The 18,143-nt window shown below is 50.2% G+C and overlaps 1 protein-coding gene across 1 annotated transcript; it reads left to right on the top strand.

The window, feature by feature from the left end:
- Positions 1-468: 468 nt before the first annotated feature.
- rabggtb (Rab geranylgeranyltransferase subunit beta) lies at positions 469-17,769 on the top strand. Its single transcript, XM_031809698.1, has 9 exons — positions 469-1,219; positions 1,690-1,797; positions 2,459-2,656; positions 3,984-4,089; positions 8,453-8,505; positions 9,500-9,610; positions 11,409-11,534; positions 11,753-11,902; positions 15,218-17,769. The coding sequence occupies exons 1-9, from the start codon at positions 1,217-1,219 to the stop codon at positions 15,356-15,358; spliced, it is 996 nt and encodes a 331-aa protein (XP_031665558.1). The 5' UTR covers positions 469-1,216; the 3' UTR covers positions 15,359-17,769.
- The last annotated feature ends 374 nt before the right edge of the window (positions 17,770-18,143 follow it).

Raw genomic sequence — 18,143 nt, 5'->3', positions numbered from 1 at the left:
GCGTAATTCTTGGGTGGCAGAAAGAAAGCCACCGCCATCTGCACACATTCAACATATCTTAGATTTACGTTTTTATTTCTTCTAAATAAAATCGCTTGAACAGTTCCAAGCAGTAAAATGTCTTTGGCTAGCGTTCGTTACAGCTCTATATCGAGAGTTAGCTGCTGCATCCAAAATAGTTATTTTGCAAAGATCACAACCAAATATAATTCTAGCTAGCGCTCGATATATTGCTGTAACAAACGCTAGCCTTACTGCTTGGAAGTGTTATGTATAATGCAGTTGATTTGCGATGACAAGACATTCATATGAACCTTAAAATCAAATGATAATCCGAAAGCAGTGTAAGCAACCTGTAAATGGACTTTTTTTTTGCTGGCGTTCTGCAAGAACTCCATCGTTTTGCCACCAATTTGTGCGGCAATGTTTGCAAACACACAAAGGAGTCTTAAAATAAATAGTTTATCTGTTGGGATTTGGAAAATCCTGTTAATGTTTTTCACCACTTTATGTTCACCCAGCGTTAGATCTATTTACTCAAAGAAACCAGTTTGACAGCACAGCGAAAGCCCCCTGGTTGTCACTAGCTTCCATTTATTTAACTAGGCAAGACAGTTAATTAAGAACAAATTATTATTTACAATGACCGCCTACCAAAAGGCCTCCTGTGGGGACGGGGGCCTGGGATAAAAAATTTATAATATATAGGACAAAACACACATCACTAGAAGAGATACCGAAGACAACATAAGGCTGCAACACATGACAAGATGGTACAAACATTATTGGAAAAAGTCTACAGCACAAAGGTCAAGAAGGTAGAGACAACAATACATCACACAAAGCAAACACAACTGTAAGAGTGTCCATGATTGAGTCTCTGAAGAGATGGAGATAAAACTGTCCAGTTTGAGTTTGTTGCAGCTCGTTCCAGTCGCCAGCTGCAGTGAACTGAAAAGAGGAGCGACCCAGGTATGTTCCATAGCCACAAAACCCATTTCTACAATGTATTATTTATTTTAAACTCAACCTTAATCACACTGCTAATCTTATGCCTAACTATAAACTTTAAGACCAAAATATATATATTTTTTGTCGACAATTTTGAGTGTGGCTGTGGAAACGTTTTATGTCCCACCCTGTCTGTCGCGTTGATGACGTGTACTTTTCATGAGGTAAACATTCTGCGCCGCCAGATGATACGAAGATATCAAGGATGGTAACTTGAATCGCGATTAAAATGACTATTCTTCTTCTTGTACTTTTCCATAAATTGGACACAGCTGATTGATTGTTTCGTATTATCTGCTTGTACTTATAGAGTGAGAAATATATTCCCTGTCGATTAAAAAAACAAGTCTTAGCAAAAATGATGGCTAACTGTAGCGAGTAACGTTACTGTCATTGTTTTCATCCAGAGCAGAGGAAATGGCCCGCTAGAAAATCAAGCTATGTTGTAGCAGCTGCTCATCTCTATCCAACGGCTCTTACTAGAGAAGAAAAAAAACAATTATCTTCTCAATCTGAATGTTGTATTCTGAGCAGCAGTTAATGTATAATTTGCCAAACTGGTAGTTGCTAGCTAGCTCCGTAATCAGTTTACTAGGCTAGCTAGCAGTATCTGTCTTGCTCGGCTTGTATCTGACAATGAAATAACCGTTAGCTACATTTCTCCCATTGTTATTGTAGGGGACCCAAGTAAAAGATGTAGTGATCAAGTCTGATGCCCCCAGTGCTCTACTGTTGGACAAGCATGCAGACTATATTGCTGCCTACGGCTCCAAGAAGGATGACTATGTGAGTATTGGATGTTATGCTGACATCATTTCACTGACTCCCGTCTGTGGCAGGTGAACAAGGATGTCTTTGATTAGATCAGTCATGGAAAGCATAAAAAAACTAAAAACCTCTCCAAGACATGTTTGAGAAACTCTGCTCTAACTACGTGGAGGTAGTTAGCTATCTATGTTTCAATTGTTATTTCATATCCTGTGTCATCCCCTCCCCTTCCTCTCTCCCCTCCCCTTCCTCCCTCCCCTTCCTCTCTCCCCTCCCCTTCCTCTCTCCCCTCCCCTTCCTCCCTCCCCTCCCCTTCCTCTCTCCCCTCCCCTTCCTCTCTCCCTCCCCTCCCCTTCCTCCCTCCCCTCCCCTTCCTCAGGAGAACACGTTGTCAGAGTACATGAGGATGAGTGGATGTAGCTAGCTAGCTGTGTGATTCACGTGTCGTTCTTCAATAGAACACGTCAGAGAACCTGTTTCATTTGTTGATTGGTTGCCTGTATCACCCCTCTCCTCCCTCACTCCCTCCCTCCCCTCCCCTCCCTCAGGAGAACACGTCAGAGAACCTGTTTCGTTTGTTGATTGGTTGCCTGTATCATCCCTCTCCTCTGCCAGAAGTGGATGTAGCTATCTACTAGTTAACTGGTTTCAGTTGATATCCTCTGTTTTCCCACCACAGGAGTACACCCTGTCAGAGTATCTGCGGATGTCCGGTATCTACTGGGGCCTGACGGTGATGGACTTGATGGGTCAGCTGACCAGGATGAACCAACAGGAGATCTCTGACTTCATCAAGTCCTGTCAGCACGACTGTGGAGGCGTCAGCGCCAGCATTGGACACGACCCACACGTCCTCTACACGCTCAGTGCTGTACAGGTATAATACAACACCACCCACACGTCCTCTACACGCTCAGTGCTGTACAGGTATAATACAACACCACCCACACGTCCTCTACACGCTCAGTGCTGTACAGGTATAATACAACACCACCCACACGTCCTCTACACGCTCAGTGCTGTACAGGTATAATACAACACCACCCACACGTCCTCTACACGCTCAGTGCTGTACAGGTATAATACAACACCACCCACACGTCCTCTACACGCTCAGTGCTGTACAGGTATAATACAACACCACCCACACGTCCTCTACACGCTCAGTGCTGTACAGGTATAATACAACACCACCCACACGTCCTCTACACGCTCAGTGCTGTACAGGTATAATACAACACCACCCACACGTCCTCTACACGCTCAGTGCTGTACAGGTTATAATACAACACCACCCACACGTCCTCTACACGCTCAGTGCTGTACAGGTATAATACAACACCACCCACACGTCCTCTACACGCTCAGTGCTGTACAGGTATAATACAACACCACCCACACGTCCTCTACACGCTCAGTGCTGTACAGGTATAATACAACACCACCCACACGTCCTCTACACGCTCAGTGCTGTACAGGTATAATACAACACCACCCACACGTCCTCTACACGCTCAGTGCTGTACAGGTATAATACAACACCACCCACACGTCCTCTACACGCTCAGTGCTGTACAGGTATAATACAACACCACCCACACGTCCTCTACACGCTCAGTGCTGTACAGGTATAATACAACACCACCCACACGTCCTCTACACGCTCAGTGCTGTACAGGTATAATACAACACCACCCACACGTCCTCTACACGCTCAGTGCTGTACAGGTATAATACAACACCACCCACACGTCCTCTACACGCTCAGTGCTGTACAGGTATAATACAACACCACCCACACGTCCTCTACACGCTCAGTGCTGTACAGGTATAATACAACACCACCCACACGTCCTCTACACGCTCAGTGCTGTACAGGTATAATACAACACCACCCACACGTCCTCTACACGCTCAGTGCTGTACAGGTATAATACAACACCACCCACACGTGTTCTATACTCAGTGCTGTGAAGGTTAGACATGACATAACACCACCCACACCTATAGTTCAACTCTGTGAAGGTTAGACATGACATAACACCACCCAAACCTGTTCTACATACTCAGTGCTGTGAAGGTCAGACAGATGGGATACATAACATCATTAGTTTTTGGACACGTTCAGATAGTAACAATCTATTTCATGCCTAGAAAACACAACTGTAGACACATATAAACTCCATGCTGTCCGTCTTCCTCAGATCCTCTCGTTGTACGATAACGTGAACGTGCTGGACGTGGACAAGGTGGTGGAGTACGTCAGAGGACTGCAGCAGGAGGATGGCTCGTTCGCTGGAGACAAATGGGGTGAGTTTACTTTATGTCTGGGTTTCTGCACAATGTCGAGATGATAGTGGTGGATGCATTAAAGATCATAGATGCATTTTTAGAACTTGAGATGAAGCTGAATTTATCTAACCAAATCATCCCTACTGCCTCTCAAGACCCTGACGGAGGACCCCATCTCTATGGAATCCCAATCCTTTCCCATTTTAATTATTTGGAAGTATATATATATTTCCTTCCTTAGATAAAACCCTTGTCTGAAACATTACCAGAACACTCAAATCAATTCAATCCGACCTCAGTAGATGGAATAATATCCCAGTCCTTTTAACCGACAGTGTATCTATTGTCAAAATGAGTACAGTGCATTCAGAAAGTATTCAGACCCCTTCCCCTTTATCTACATGTTATTATGTTACAGCCTTGTTCTAAAAATGGATTTAGTTTTTCCCCCCTCATCAATCTACACACAATACCCCATAATGACATCACAATACCCCATAATGACATCACAATACCCCATAATGACATCACAATACCCCATAATGACATCACAATACCCCATAATGACATCACAATACCCCATAATGACATCACAATACCCCATATGACATCACAATATCCCATAATGACATCACAATATCCCATAATGACATCACAATATCCCATAATGACATCACAATACCCCATAATGACATCACAATATCCCATAATGACATCACAATACCCCATAATGAGAAAGCAAAAACAGATTTTTATACATTTTTGCAAATGTAAAAATAAAAAAATAAATGAAATACCTTATTTATATGGCTATTCAGACCATTTGCTATGAGACTCAAAATTGAGCTCAGGTGCATCCTGTTTCTACAACTTGATTGGAGTCCACATGTGGTAAATTGGACATGATTTGGAAAGACACACACACCTGTCAATATAAGGTCCCACTGTTGATAGTGCATGTCAGAGCTGAACCCCCTTGTAGCGTCAAACCCAAGAAGACACGTGTCTGTGATCGCTGCCGAAGGTGCTTCAACAAAGTACAGAGTAAAGGGTCTGAATACTTATGGAAATGTGATACTTCTGTAAAAAAAAATATATTATACATTTGCAATAAACTCTTTTTACTTTGTCATTATGGGGTATTGTGTGTAGATTGTAGAGGGGAAAAAACTATTAAATCCATTTTAGAATAAGGCTGTAACGTAACAAAATGTGGAAAAAGTCAAGTGTTCTGAATACTTTCCGAAGGCTCTGTATATTACCACAGCTGAATTTCTGTAGTTCCATTCTTCCCATGGCTCCGCTTCTGGCTGAAGGGGGGGTGGGTTGGGGACTGAAGGGGGTTAGGATGGGGACTGATGGGGGGTTAGGATGGGGACTGATGGGGGGTTAGGATGGGGACTGAAGAGAGGGGAGGATGGGGACTGAAGGGGGGTTAGGATGGGGACTGAAGGGGGGGTTAGGATGGGGACTGAAGAGGGGGGAGGATGGGGACTGAAGGGGGGTTAGGATGGGGACTGAAGGGGGGTTAGGATGGGGACTGAAGGGGGGTTAGGATGGGGACTGATGGGGGGTTAAGATGGGGACTGAAGGGGGGTTAGGATGGGGACTGAAGGGGGGGAGGATGGGGACTGAAGGGGGGGTTAGGATGGGGACTGAAGGGGGGGTTAGGATGGGGACTGAAGGGGGGGTTAGGATGGGGACTGAAGGGGGGGTTAGGATGGGGACTGAAGGGGGGTTAGGATGGGGACTGAAGGGGGGGGGGGTTAGGATGGGGACTGAAGGGGGGGATGGGGACTGAAGGGGGGGAGGATGGGGACTGAAGGGGGGGGGGGAGGATGGGGACTGAAGGGGGGGGGGATGGGGACTGAAGGGGGGGTTAGGATGGGGACTGAAGGGGGGGAGGATGGGGACTGAAGGGGAGGGAGGATGGGGACTGAAGGGGAAGGAGGATGGGGACTGAAGGGGGGTTAGGATGGGGACTGAAGAGGGGTTAGGATGGGGACTGAAGGGGGGTTAGGATGGGGACTGATGGGGGGTTAGGATGGGGACTGATGGGGGGTTAAGATGGGGACTGAAGGGGGGGTTAGGATGGGGACTGAAGGGGGGGTTAGGATGGGGACTGAAGGGGGGGTTAGGATGGGGACTGAAGGGGGGGAGGATGGGGACTGAAGGGGGGGTTAGGATGGGGACTGATGGGGGGTTAGGATGGGGACTGATGGGGGGTTAGGATGGGGACTGAAGGGGGGTTAGGATGGGGACTGAAGGGGGGGGTTAGGATGGGGACTGAAGGGGGGGATGGGGACTGAAGGGGGGGAGGATGGGGACTGAAGGGGGGGGGAGGATGGGGACTGAAGGGGGGGTTAGGATGGGGACTGAAGGGGGGGTTAGGATGGGGACTGATGGGGGGTTAGGATGGGGACTGAAGGGGGGTTAGGATGGGGACTGAAGGGGGGGGGGTTAGGATGGGGACTGAAGGGGGGGGGTTAGGATGGGGACTGAAGGGGGGGATGGGGACTGAAGGGGGGGAGGATGGGGACTGAAGGGGGGGGGGGAGGATGGGGACTGAAGGGGGGGGGGGGATGGGGACTGAAGGGGGGGTTAGGATGGGGACTGAAGGGGGGGGGGGGACTGAAGGGGGGGAGGATGGGGACTGAAGGGGAAGGAGGATGGGGACTGAAGGGGGGTTAGGATGGGGACTGAAGAGGGGTTAGGATGGGGACTGAAGGGGGGTTAGGATGGGGACTGATGGGGGGTTAGGATGGGGACTGATGGGGGGTTAAGATGGGGACTGAAGGGGGGGTTAGGATGGGGACTGAAGGGGGGGTTAGGATGGGGACTGAAGGGGGGGTTAGGATGGGGACTGAAGGGGGGGTTAGGATGGGGACTGAAGGGGGGGGAGGATGGGGACTGAAGGGGGGGGTTAGGATGGGGACTGATGGGGGGTTAGGATGGGGACTGATGGGGGGTTAGGATGGGGACTGAAGGGGGGTTAGGATGGGGACTGAAGGGGGGGGGTTAGGATGGGGACTGAAGGGGGGGATGGGGACTGAAGGGGGGGAGGATGGGGACTGAAGGGGGGGGAGGATGGGGACTGAAGGGGGGGTTAGGATGGGGACTGATGGGGGGTTAGGATGGGGACTGAAGGGGGGTTAGGATGGGGACTGAAGGGGGGGGGGTTAGGATGGGGACTGAAGGGGGGGATGGGGACTGAAGGGGGGGAGGATGGGGACTGAAGGGGGGGGGGGGAGGATGGGGACTGAAGGGGGGGGGGGGGATGGGGACTGAAGGGGGGGTTAGGATGGGGACTGAAGGGGGGGGGGGGGGACTGAAGGGGGGGAGGATGGGGACTGAAGGGGAAGGAGGATGGGGACTGAAGGGGGGTTAGGATGGGGACTGAAGAGGGGTTAGGATGGGGACTGAAGAGGGGTTAGGATGGGGACTGATGGGGGGTTAGGATGGGGACTGATGGGGGGTTAAGATGGGGACTGAAGGGGGGGTTAGGATGGGGACTGAAGGGGGGGGAGGATGGGGACTGAAGGGGGGGTTAGGATGGGGACTGATGGGGGGTTAGGATGGGGACTGATGGGGGGTTAGGATGGGGACTGAAGGGGGGTTAGGATGGGGACTGAAGGGGGGTTAGGATGGGGACTGAAGGGGGGGGGTTAGGATGGGGACTGAAGGGGGGGAGGATGGGGACTGAAGGGGGGGGGGAGGATGGGGACTGAAGGGGATGGGGACTGAAGGGGGGGTTAGGATGGGGACTGAAGGGGGGGGGGGGGACTGAAGGGGGGGAGGATGGGGACTGAAGGGGAGGGAGGATGGGGACTGAAGGGGAAGGAGTTTGGGGACTGAAGGGGGGGGTTAGGATGGGGACTGAAGGGGGGGAGGATGGGGACTGAAGGGGGGGGGGGTGGGGACTGAAGGGGAGGGAGGATGGGGACTGAAGGGGGGGGATGGGGACTGAAGGGGGGTGGGATGGGGACTGAAGGGGAGGGAGGATGGGGACTGAAGGGGAAGGAGGATGGGGACTGAAGGGGGGGGTTAGGATGGGGACTGAAGGGGGGGAGGATGGGGGGGAGGATGGGGACTGAAGGGGGGGGGGTGGGGACTGAAGGGGTGGGATGGGGACTGAAGGGGGGATGAGTTATCTTTGTATATGCATTTCTTTGATTATTTTTTACCTGTAACCCCCCCCCCATCTGAAAAAACAAGCAAAAGTAAATAAAAAGTTGGTCAAAGAGTTGATACTTGTGGTCCTGGCAGTCTGTTGTTGCTGATGTCTGTAAGCAGGAAGTCACCCCACTGCCTATCATGATGCCATATTGCTGAGTCTACCTTTAAAACCTAACCTGTCTGTCTTCATCTACTGTCTCCACAGGGGAGATAGACACACGATTCTCTTTCTGTGCTGTCGCAACACTCGCATTGCTGGTACGGGTCAAATTAACTCTGGCATTTTGTCTTTGGTTACTAGCTAACACATTATATTCTTTACTTTTACACCAGAATGCATTGCACATAGTTTTTTCCCTGTATTAGAATCATTTAGTTAACTTGTATAGTGCTTTTCATTACAGACAATTACCTCAAAGTACATGAAAAGAAAAACAAACAACAAATTGGAATGGTGGTTGCATGTCTCTATTTGTTTTCAGATGAAAGGCTGAGAGTGGAGACAGTTTGGATGAAAGGTTGAAAGTGGAGACAGTTTGAATGAAAGGCTGGGAGTGGGAGACAGTTTAAATGAAAGGCTGGGAGTGGAGACAGTTTGGATGAAAGGCTGGGAGTGGAGACAGTTTGGATGAAAGGCTGGGAGTGGAGACAGTTTGGATGAAAGGCTGGGAGTGGAGACAGTTTGGATGAAAGGCTGGGAGTGGAGACAGTTTGGATGAAAGGCTGGGAGTGGAGACAGTTTGGATGAAAGGCTGGGAGTGGAGACAGTTTGGATGAAAGGCTGGGAGTGGAGACAGTTTGGATGAAAGGCTGGGAGTGGAGACAGTTTGGATGAAAGGCTGGGAGTGGAGACAGTTTGGATGAAAGGCTGGGAGTGGAGACAGTTTGGATGAAAGGCTGGGAGTGGAGACAGTTTGGATGAAAGGCTGAGAGTGGAGACAGTTTGGATGAAAGGCTGAGAGTGGGAGACGGTTTGGATTGGAAATCAGTGTAGCGTCTGGAGGGAGGGGGCATCGATGGTCCAGCCAGAGAGAAACAAATTACAGCACATTGTTGTTTGTTTCCTCTATGTAACATTACAGCACATTGCAACAAATGTTTATTTTGTATATAAGACACCCTCACCTGTCAGTCATTTTGGCTTTGTTTGCTAGAATAGGGCTTGTATTGTTGGAGGATAGATGTTGTTCTGTGTCTTGTATCATTAGTCTGTACACAACAGCAGTTATCTATTTGGTCTGTGTGTCTGCAGGGTAGGTTGGATGCCATTAACGTGGACAAGGCTGTGGAGTTTGTTCTGTCCTGTATGAATTTTGATGGAGGGTTTGGCTGCAGACCAGGATCAGAGTCTCATGCCGGACAGGTATGCAGGGTTCAGCTATTCGTTCTGCTACTAAAAACTCCAAGCCCCCAAAAAAAGAAACGTCCTCTCAACTGTGTTTATTTTCGGCAAACTTAACATGTGTAAATATTTGTATGAACAAGATTCAACAACTGAGACATAAACTGAACAAGTTCCACAGACATGTGACTAACAGAAATGGAATAATGTGTCCCTGAACAAAGGGGGTGGGGGTCAAAATCAAAGTAACAGTCAGTATCTGACGTGGCCACCAGCTGCATTAAGTACTGCAGTGCATCTCCTCCTCATGGACTGCACCAGATTAGCCAGTTCTTGCTGTGAGATTTTACCCCACTCTTCCACCAAGGCACCTGCAAGTTCCCGGACATTTCAGGGGGATATGGCCCTAGCCCTCCGCCTCTGATCCAACAGGTCCCAGACGTGCCCAATGGGATTGAGATCCGGGCTCTTCGCTGGCCATGGCAGAACACTGACATTCCTGTCTTGCAGGAAATCACGCACAGAAGGAGCAGTATGGCTGGTGGCATTGTCATGCTGGAGGGTCATGTCAGGATGAGCCTGCAGGAAGGGTACCACATGAGGGAGCAGGATGTCTTCCCTGTAATGCACAGCGTTGAGATTGCCTGCAATGACAACAAGCTCAGTCCGACCATGACGGACCCTCCATCTCCAAATTGATCCCGCTCCAGAGTACAGGCCTCGGTGTAACGCTCATTCCTTTGACGATGAACGCAAATCCGACCATCACCCCTGGTGAGACAAAACCGTGACTCAGTGAAGAGCACTTCTGCCAATCCTGTCTGTTCCAGCGACGGTGGATTTGTGCCCATAGGCGACGTTGTTGCCGGTGATGTCTGGTGAGGATCTGCCTTACAACATGCCAACAAGCCCTCAGTCCAGCCTCTCTCAGCCTATTGTGGACAGTCTGAGCACTGATGGAGGGATTGTGCGTTCCTGGTGTAACTCGGACAGTTGTTGTTGCCATCCTGTACCTGTCCCGCAGGTGTGATGTTCGGATGTACCGATCCTGTGCAGGTGTTGTTACATGTGGTCTGCCACTGCGAGGACAATCAGCTGTCCGTCCTGTCTCCCTGTGGCGCTGTCTTAGGCGTCTCACAGTACGGACATTGCAATTTATTGCCCTGGCCACATCTGCAGTCCTCATGCCTCCTTACATCATGTCTAAGGCACATTTACGCAGATGAGCAGGGACCCTGGGCATCTTTCTTTTGGTGTTTTTCAGAGTCAGTAGAAAGGCCTCTTTAGTGTCCTACGTTTTCATAACTGTGACCCTAATTGCCTACCGTCTGTAAGCTGTTAGTGTCTTAATGACCGTTCCACAGGTGCATGTTCATTAATTCAGTTCATTGAACAAGCATGGAAAACAGTGTTTAAACCCTTTACAATGAAGATCTGTGAAGTCATTTGGATTTTTACAAATTATCTTTGAAAGACAGGGTTCTGAAAAAGGGATGTTTATTTTTTTGCTGAGTTTGTTACTGTCATGTATTTAGAAAAATCTATTTCAGCCATTATTCCATAGTTTAATAATTGTATTTCCTCCCTTCTCCTCACTCTCCTACCCTCCCCTCTGCTCTCCTCCCCTCCCCTCTGCTCTCCTCCCCTCCCTCTGCTCCTCCCCTCCCTCTGCTCTCCTCCCCTCCCTCTGCTCTCCTACCCTCCCCTCTGCTCTCCTACCCTCCCCTCTGCTCTCCTACCCTCCCCTCTGCTCTCCTACCCTCCCCTCTGCTCTCCTACCCTCCCCTCTGCTCTCCTCCATCTCCTCCTCTCTTCTTAGATCTACTGTTGTACAGGGTTCCTGTCTATAGCAGGTCAGTTACACCAGGTGAATGCTGACCTGCTGGGCTGGTGGCTCTGTGAGAGACAGCTTCCCTCGGGAGGTCTCAACGGACGCCCTGAGAAAGTAGGAGCTTGGGGGTTGATTCGGTCATTAATATCATATAATTCACAGTTCTATTCAATTCTGTGGTTTGGGATTCAGCACAAGGCGTCTGGCTTACTGACAGAAGTTTAATGTGGTGAAACATACATATAGATTCCCTACCCTCATTGCTGGGCATTTGAAACGATTGACTGTGGCATAATTTGTTACCATGTCTCATTGTAACCTCTCTCGGCTAGCTGCCTGATGTATGTTACTCGTGGTGGGTGCTGGCCTCCCTGAAGATCATTGGTAGAATCCACTGGATAGACAAGTCCAAGCTGAGGTCCTTTATTTTGGCCTGTCAGGATGAGGAGACGGGGGGCTTTGCTGACCGACCAGGAGACATGGTGAGCTCATCATATCATCTCGGTTAACCCAGGATGTAGCAGGTAGGAGGGGATGTAGCAGGTAGGAGGGGATGTAGCAGGTAGGAGGGGATGTAGCAGGTAGGAGGGGATGTAGCAGGTAGGAGGGGATGTAGCAGGTAGGAGGGGATGTAGCAGGTTGGAGGAGATGTAGCAGGTAGGAAGGGGGATGTAGCAGGTAGGAGGGGATGTAGCAGGTAGGAGGGGATGTAGCAGGTAGGAGGGGGATGTAGCAGGTAGGAGGGGATGTAGCAGGTAGGAGGGGATGTAGCAGGTAGGAGGGGATGTGTAGCAGGTAGGAGGGGATGTAGCAGGTAGGAGGGGATGTAGCAGGTAGGAGGGGATGTAGCGGTAGGAGGGGATGTAGCAGGTTGGAGGAGATGTAGCAGGTAGGAGGGGATGTAGCAGGTAGGAGGGGATGTAGCAGGTAGGAGGGGATGTAGCAGGTAGGAGGGGATGTAGCAGGTAGGAGGGGATGTAGCAGGTAGGAGGGGATGTAGCAGGTAGGAACGGGGATGTAGCAGGTAGGAACGGGGATGTAGCAGGTTGGAGGAGATGTAGCAGGTAGGAGGGGATGTAGCAGGTAGGAGGGATGTAGCAGGTTGGAGGAGATGTAGCAGGTAGGAGGGGATGTAGCAGGTAGGAACGGGGATGTAGCAGGTAGGAGGGATGTAGCAGGTAGGAGGGATTGTAGCAGGTAGGAGGGGATGTAGCAGGTAGGAGGGGATGTAGCAGGTAGGAGGGGATGTAGCAGGTAGGAGGGGATGTAGCAGGTAGGAGGGGATGTAGCAGGTAGGAGGGGATGTAGCAGGTAGGAGGGGATTGTAGCAGGTAGGAGGGATGTAGCAGGTAGGAGGGGATGTAGCAGGTAGGAGGGGATGTAGCAGGTAGGAGGGGATGTAGCAGGTAGGAGGGGATGTAGCAGGTAGGAGGGGATGTAGCAGGTAGGAGGGGATGTAGCAGGTAGGAAGGGGGATGTAGCAGGTAGGAAGGGGGATGTAGCAGGTAGGAACGGGGATGTAGCAGGTAGGAACGGGGATGTAGCAGGTAGGAACGGGGATGTAGCAGGTAGGAACGGGGATGTAGCAGGTAGGAACGGGGATGTAGCAGGTAGGAAGGGGGATGTAGCAGGTAGGAGGGGATGTAGCAGGTAGGAGGGGATGGTAGCAGGTAGGAGGGGATGGTAGCAGGTAGGAGGGGATGGTAGCAGGTAGGAGGGGATGGTAGCAGGTAGGAGGGGATGGTAGCAGGTAGGAGGGGATGGTAGCAAGTAGGAACGGGGATGGTAGCAGGTTGGAACGGGGATGGTAGCAGGTTGGAACGGGGATGGTAGCAGGTTGGAACGGGGATGGTAGCAGGTAGGAGGGGATGGTAGCAGGTAGCAGGGGATGTAGCAGGTAGCAGGGGATGTAGCAGGTAGGAACGGGGATGTAGCAGGTAGGAACGGGGATGTAGCAGGTAGGAACGGAGATGTAGCAGGTAGGAACGGGGAGGTAGCAGGTAGGAACGGGGATCGAGCAGGTAGGAACGGGGATGTAGCAGGTAGGAGGGGAGGTAGCAGGTGGGGGTGAGTTTAGCAAGTAGGAAGGGGGGAGGGAGTTTAGCAGGTAGGAACGGGGTATGTAGAAGGGGAGTTTAGCAGGTAGGAAGGGGGGGGGGGTTAACAGGTAGGAAGGGGGGGAGTTTAGCAGGTAGGAACAGGGGGGGGAGTTTAGCAGGTAGGAACAGGGGGGGGGGATTTTAGCAGGTAGGAACAGGGGGGGGATTTTAGCAGGTAGGAACAGGGGGAGGGATTTTAGCAAGTAGTAACAGGGGGGGAGTTTAGCAGGTAGGAACAGGGGGGGAGTTTAGCAGGTAGGAACAGGGGGGGAGTTTAGCAGGTAGGAACAGGGGGGGGGGAGTTTAGCAGGTAGAAACAGGGGGGGGTAGTTTAGCATGTAGGCACAGGGGGGGGCGAGTTTAGCAGGTAGAAACAGGGGGGGTAGTTTAGCATGTAGGCACGGGGGGGGGGGAGTTTAGCAGGTAGGAACAGGGGGGGGGAGTTTAGCAGGTAGGAACAGGGGGGGGAGTTTAGCAGGTAGGAACAGGGGGGGAGTTTAGCAGGTAGGAACGGGGGGGAGTTTAGCAGGTAGGAACGGGGGGGGAGTTTAGCAGGTAGGAACGGGGGGGGGAGTTTAGCAGGTAGGAACAGTGGGGGGGGGGTTTAGCAGGTAGGAAACAGTGGGGGGGGGGAGTTTAGCAGGTAGGAGCAGTGGGGGGGGAGTTTAGCAGGTAGGAACAGTGGGGGGGGGAGTTTAGCAGGTAGGAACAGTGGGGGGGGAGTTTAGCAGGTAGGAACAGTGGGGGGGGGGAGTTTAGCAGGTAGGAACAGTGGGGGGGGGAGTTTAGCAGGTAGGAACAGGGGGGGAGTTTAGCAGGTAGGAACAGGGGGGGGGGGGGGGGAGTTTAGCAGGTAGGAACAGGGGGGGGGGTTTAGCAGGTAGGAACAGGGGGGGGAGTTTAGCAGGTAGGAACAGGGGGGGGAGTTTAGCAGGTAGGAACAGGGGGGGGAGTTTAGCAGGTAGGAAGGGAGGGGGAGTTTAGCTGGTAGGAAGGGAGGGGGAGTTTAGCTGGTAGGAAGGGAGGGGGAGTTTAGCAGGTAGGAAGGGAGGGGTGTTTAGCTGGTAGGAAGGGAGGGGGAGTTTAGCAGGTAGGAAGGGGGTTTAGCAGGTAGGAAGGGAGGGGGAGTTTAGCAGGTAGGGAGGGGGTTTAGCAGGTAGGAAGGGAGGGGAGTTTAGCAGGCAGGGAGGGGATTTAGCAGGTAGGAAGGGAGGGGGAGTTTAGCAGGTAGGGAGGGGGTTTAGCAGGTAGGAAGGGAGGGGGAGTTTAGCAGGTAGGGAGGGGGTTTAGCAGGTAGGAAGGGAGGGGGAGTTTAGCAGGTAGGGAGGGGGTTTAGCAGGTAGCGAGGGAGGGGGAGTTTAGCAGGTAGGGAGGGGGTTTAGCAGGTAGGAAGGGAGGGGGAGTTTAGCAGGTAGGGAGGGGGTTTAGCAGGTAGGGGGGGGGGGTTTAGCAGGTAGGGAGGGAGGGGGAGTTTAGCAGGTAGGGAGGGGGTTTAGCAGGTAGCGAGGGAGGGAGAGTTTAGCAGGTAGGGAGGGAGGGGGAGTTTAGCAGGTAGAAAGGGAGGAGGATACCCTTACATGATGTAAACCTTGTCTGACACCTAGAGGCTCATCTTAGTTCCCAGTGCTAATGGCTACATTTAGCTAGGTAGGTTCATGTCTCTGCCCTCTTCCTCAATTTGTCCCCTCTCTTCTTCAGGTGGACCCATTCCATACCCTGTTTGGCGTAGCAGGCCTGTCTCTGCTGGGAGAGGGTCAGATAAAGGACGTCAATCCTGTTCTCTGTATGCCTGAAGACGTGTTGGAGAGGCTAGGCTTGCACCCAGACCTCCTCAGCTAGCTCTTCACTCATCTACACACACCAGGGTCGACCTCTCCACCTCCCCACCCTGTACCCCTTCTCCTCCCACCCCTCCACCTCCCCACCTCCCACCCCTCCACCTCCCCGGGACACAGGGCTCAGGAGACGGGTGGTTTAAGGGGGACAGACTAGTGGTGTGTATAGAGGAAGGCAGTAGTTCCTCCCAAGGACATTTTAAAGGCTTGATAGTTTGCTGTCCAGTAAATTGTCACGAAGCATCACGTCCCTTGTCTCTCTTGGGTCCTGGTCCTCTACACCTCTTGTCCCTGCAGCTATAGTCTTTAACAGGTCATCTAGCAGTATGTCATGACAACGTTTACACTGTCTGATATAGCACCCTATTCCCTAATATAGCACCCTATTCCCTAATATAGTGCCCTCGTTCTGACCAGGGCTGTCTAATATAGCACCCTATTCCCTAATATAGTGCACTCGTTCTGACCAGGGCCCATAGGGGAAAAGGGTGACCTTTTTGGACACAACCCAGGAAGAACACATCACTGCTGGTTCTCCACTCCCCTGGTAGTTAATGTATTGATCGTTTACTCCCCTGGTAGTTAATGTATTGATCGTTCTCTCCCCTGGTAGTTAATGTATTGATCGTTCACTCCCCTGGTAGTTAATGTATTGATCGTTCTCTCCCCTGGTAGTTAATGTATTGATCGTTCTCTCCCCTGGTAGTTAATGTATTGATCGTTCTCTCCCCTGGTAGTTAATGTATTGATCGTTCTCTCCCCTGGTAGTTAATGTATTGATCGTTCTCTCCCCTGGTAGTTAATGTATTGATCGTTCTCTCCCCTGGTAGTTAATGTATTGATCGTTCTCTCCCCTGATAGTTAATGTATTGATCGTTCTCTCCCCTGATAGTTAATGTATTGATCGTTCTCTCCCCTGGTAGTTAATGTATTGATCGTTCTCTCCCCTGGTAGTTAATGTATTGATCGTTCACTCCCCTGGTTAGAGGGGAACCAGCAGTGTTGAGGATCTTCTGCACTTCTTTACAAGACCAACCAATAATCCCTGTCTTTTGTGATGCTAGCAACTGGAGCTACTTACAGCTGGGAACTCACTGACCACAAACCTTGTGTTGGGTTGGATTGTTTTCTTAATATACAGGTAGAACTGCCAGAATAAAGGAACCACTATACTTGAAGGCAGGTGCTTCCACACAGGTGTGGTTCATTAAGCAATTAACATCCCATCATGCTTAGGGTCATGTATAAAAATGTCCCAGTTGCCCATTATTTTGGCTACCATAGAAGAAGCCATAGAAAAATGTGGAAAAATGTCCCAGTTGCCCATTATTTTGGCTACCATAGAAGAAGAGATGTCCAGTGGCTTAGAAAGAGAGGTCTGAAAGGAGCATAGGGGGTTTGAAGGCTGTGTGTGTCAGTCCACACATGTCAAGCCGAGACACTGCGTTTTCTGCATCAACAAAACACCAAATGATGTCATTTCTCGTGGAAGAATGGTGTCTTGGATAATCTAATCCTGTGTAGGGTTGGTGAGTTGGATAATCTAATCCTGTGTAGGGTTGGTGAGTTGGATAATCTAATCCTGTGTAGGGTTGGTGATTTGGATAATCTAATCCTGTGTAGGGTTGGTGATTTGGATAATCTAATCCTGTGTAGGGTTGGTGATTTGGATAATCTAATCCTGTGTAGGGTTGGTGATTTGGATAATCTAATCCTGTGTAGGGTTGGTGATTTGGATAATCTAATCCTAGTACACGACCTAGTAGCATCCAACATTTTGGCGCTAAACATTTTAAATATCCAAATCTCATCCTTCATGGAGAGTTACTGAACCGAGTCATTCACGTCATCTTAATCTGGGATCCTTAAATAGTTTTCCCCCCCAGAGGGAGTCTGTGATTGTGTCCTAAACGGCCACCTATTCCCTATCTAGTGAACTCTTTTTGACAAGGGGCCATAGGACTTTTTGTCAAGAGTAGTGCGCTGAATAGGGTGCCATTTGAGAAGCACTCTGTATTATAGCGATAATCACTTTTAACATATGCATTTATTTCCGTGTTTTTCTTTTGTTGTCTGAGAACCATATTGAATTTGTTGTCAGTGTCATATGTGATGTCAACTTGTTGTGCTGTTACCTATAAAAAAAGGCTTGGCATCAATTCCATTTCAATTCAGTCAATTCAGGAAGTTGACTGAAATTAACTTTTAAAATAGAATCATTTTGAGGAGAATTGGAATTTCAGTTTACTTCAAGAATTGACTGAATTGAAATGCAATTGACCCCCAACCCTGTACCTGAATGATATCCACCTGTCCAAATGTTGAGGACAATTAATACATATCTGTCTACTCACCTGTAACAACAGTGTTAACTCATCCTGTAGTAGGCAATAAATACATTGATTCAAGGGTGAAGTTGTGGTGTTCATATTGGGGGGGCCCGAACAGTAGACTGGGGGGGCCATTTAATTTTTTTTTCCTGCAATTCTACACAGTTTGCCATGACTTATTATGCCTCTTCTGAGGGCTATGCAGGGGTGTTCAGTGGGGTATATGGAGGGGTTTTCAGTGGGGTATATGGAGGGGTTTTCAGTGGGGTATATGGAGGGGTTTTCAGTGGGGTATATGGAGGGGTCTTCAGTGGGGTATATGGAGGGGTCTTCAGTGGGGTATATGGAGGGGTCTTCAGTGGGGTATATGGAGGGGTATTCAGTGGGGTATGTGGAGCGGTATTCACTGGGGTATATGGAGGGGTCTTCAGTGGGGTATGTGGAGCGGTATTCACTGGG

The sequence above is a fragment of the Oncorhynchus kisutch genome, linkage group LG30 (assembly GCF_002021735.2).
Source record: "Oncorhynchus kisutch isolate 150728-3 linkage group LG30, Okis_V2, whole genome shotgun sequence".
Lineage (NCBI taxonomy): Eukaryota > Metazoa > Chordata > Actinopteri > Salmoniformes > Salmonidae > Oncorhynchus > Oncorhynchus kisutch.
Note: the sequence above shows the minus strand (reverse complement) of the source record. Positions and strands in the feature narration are given on the sequence as shown.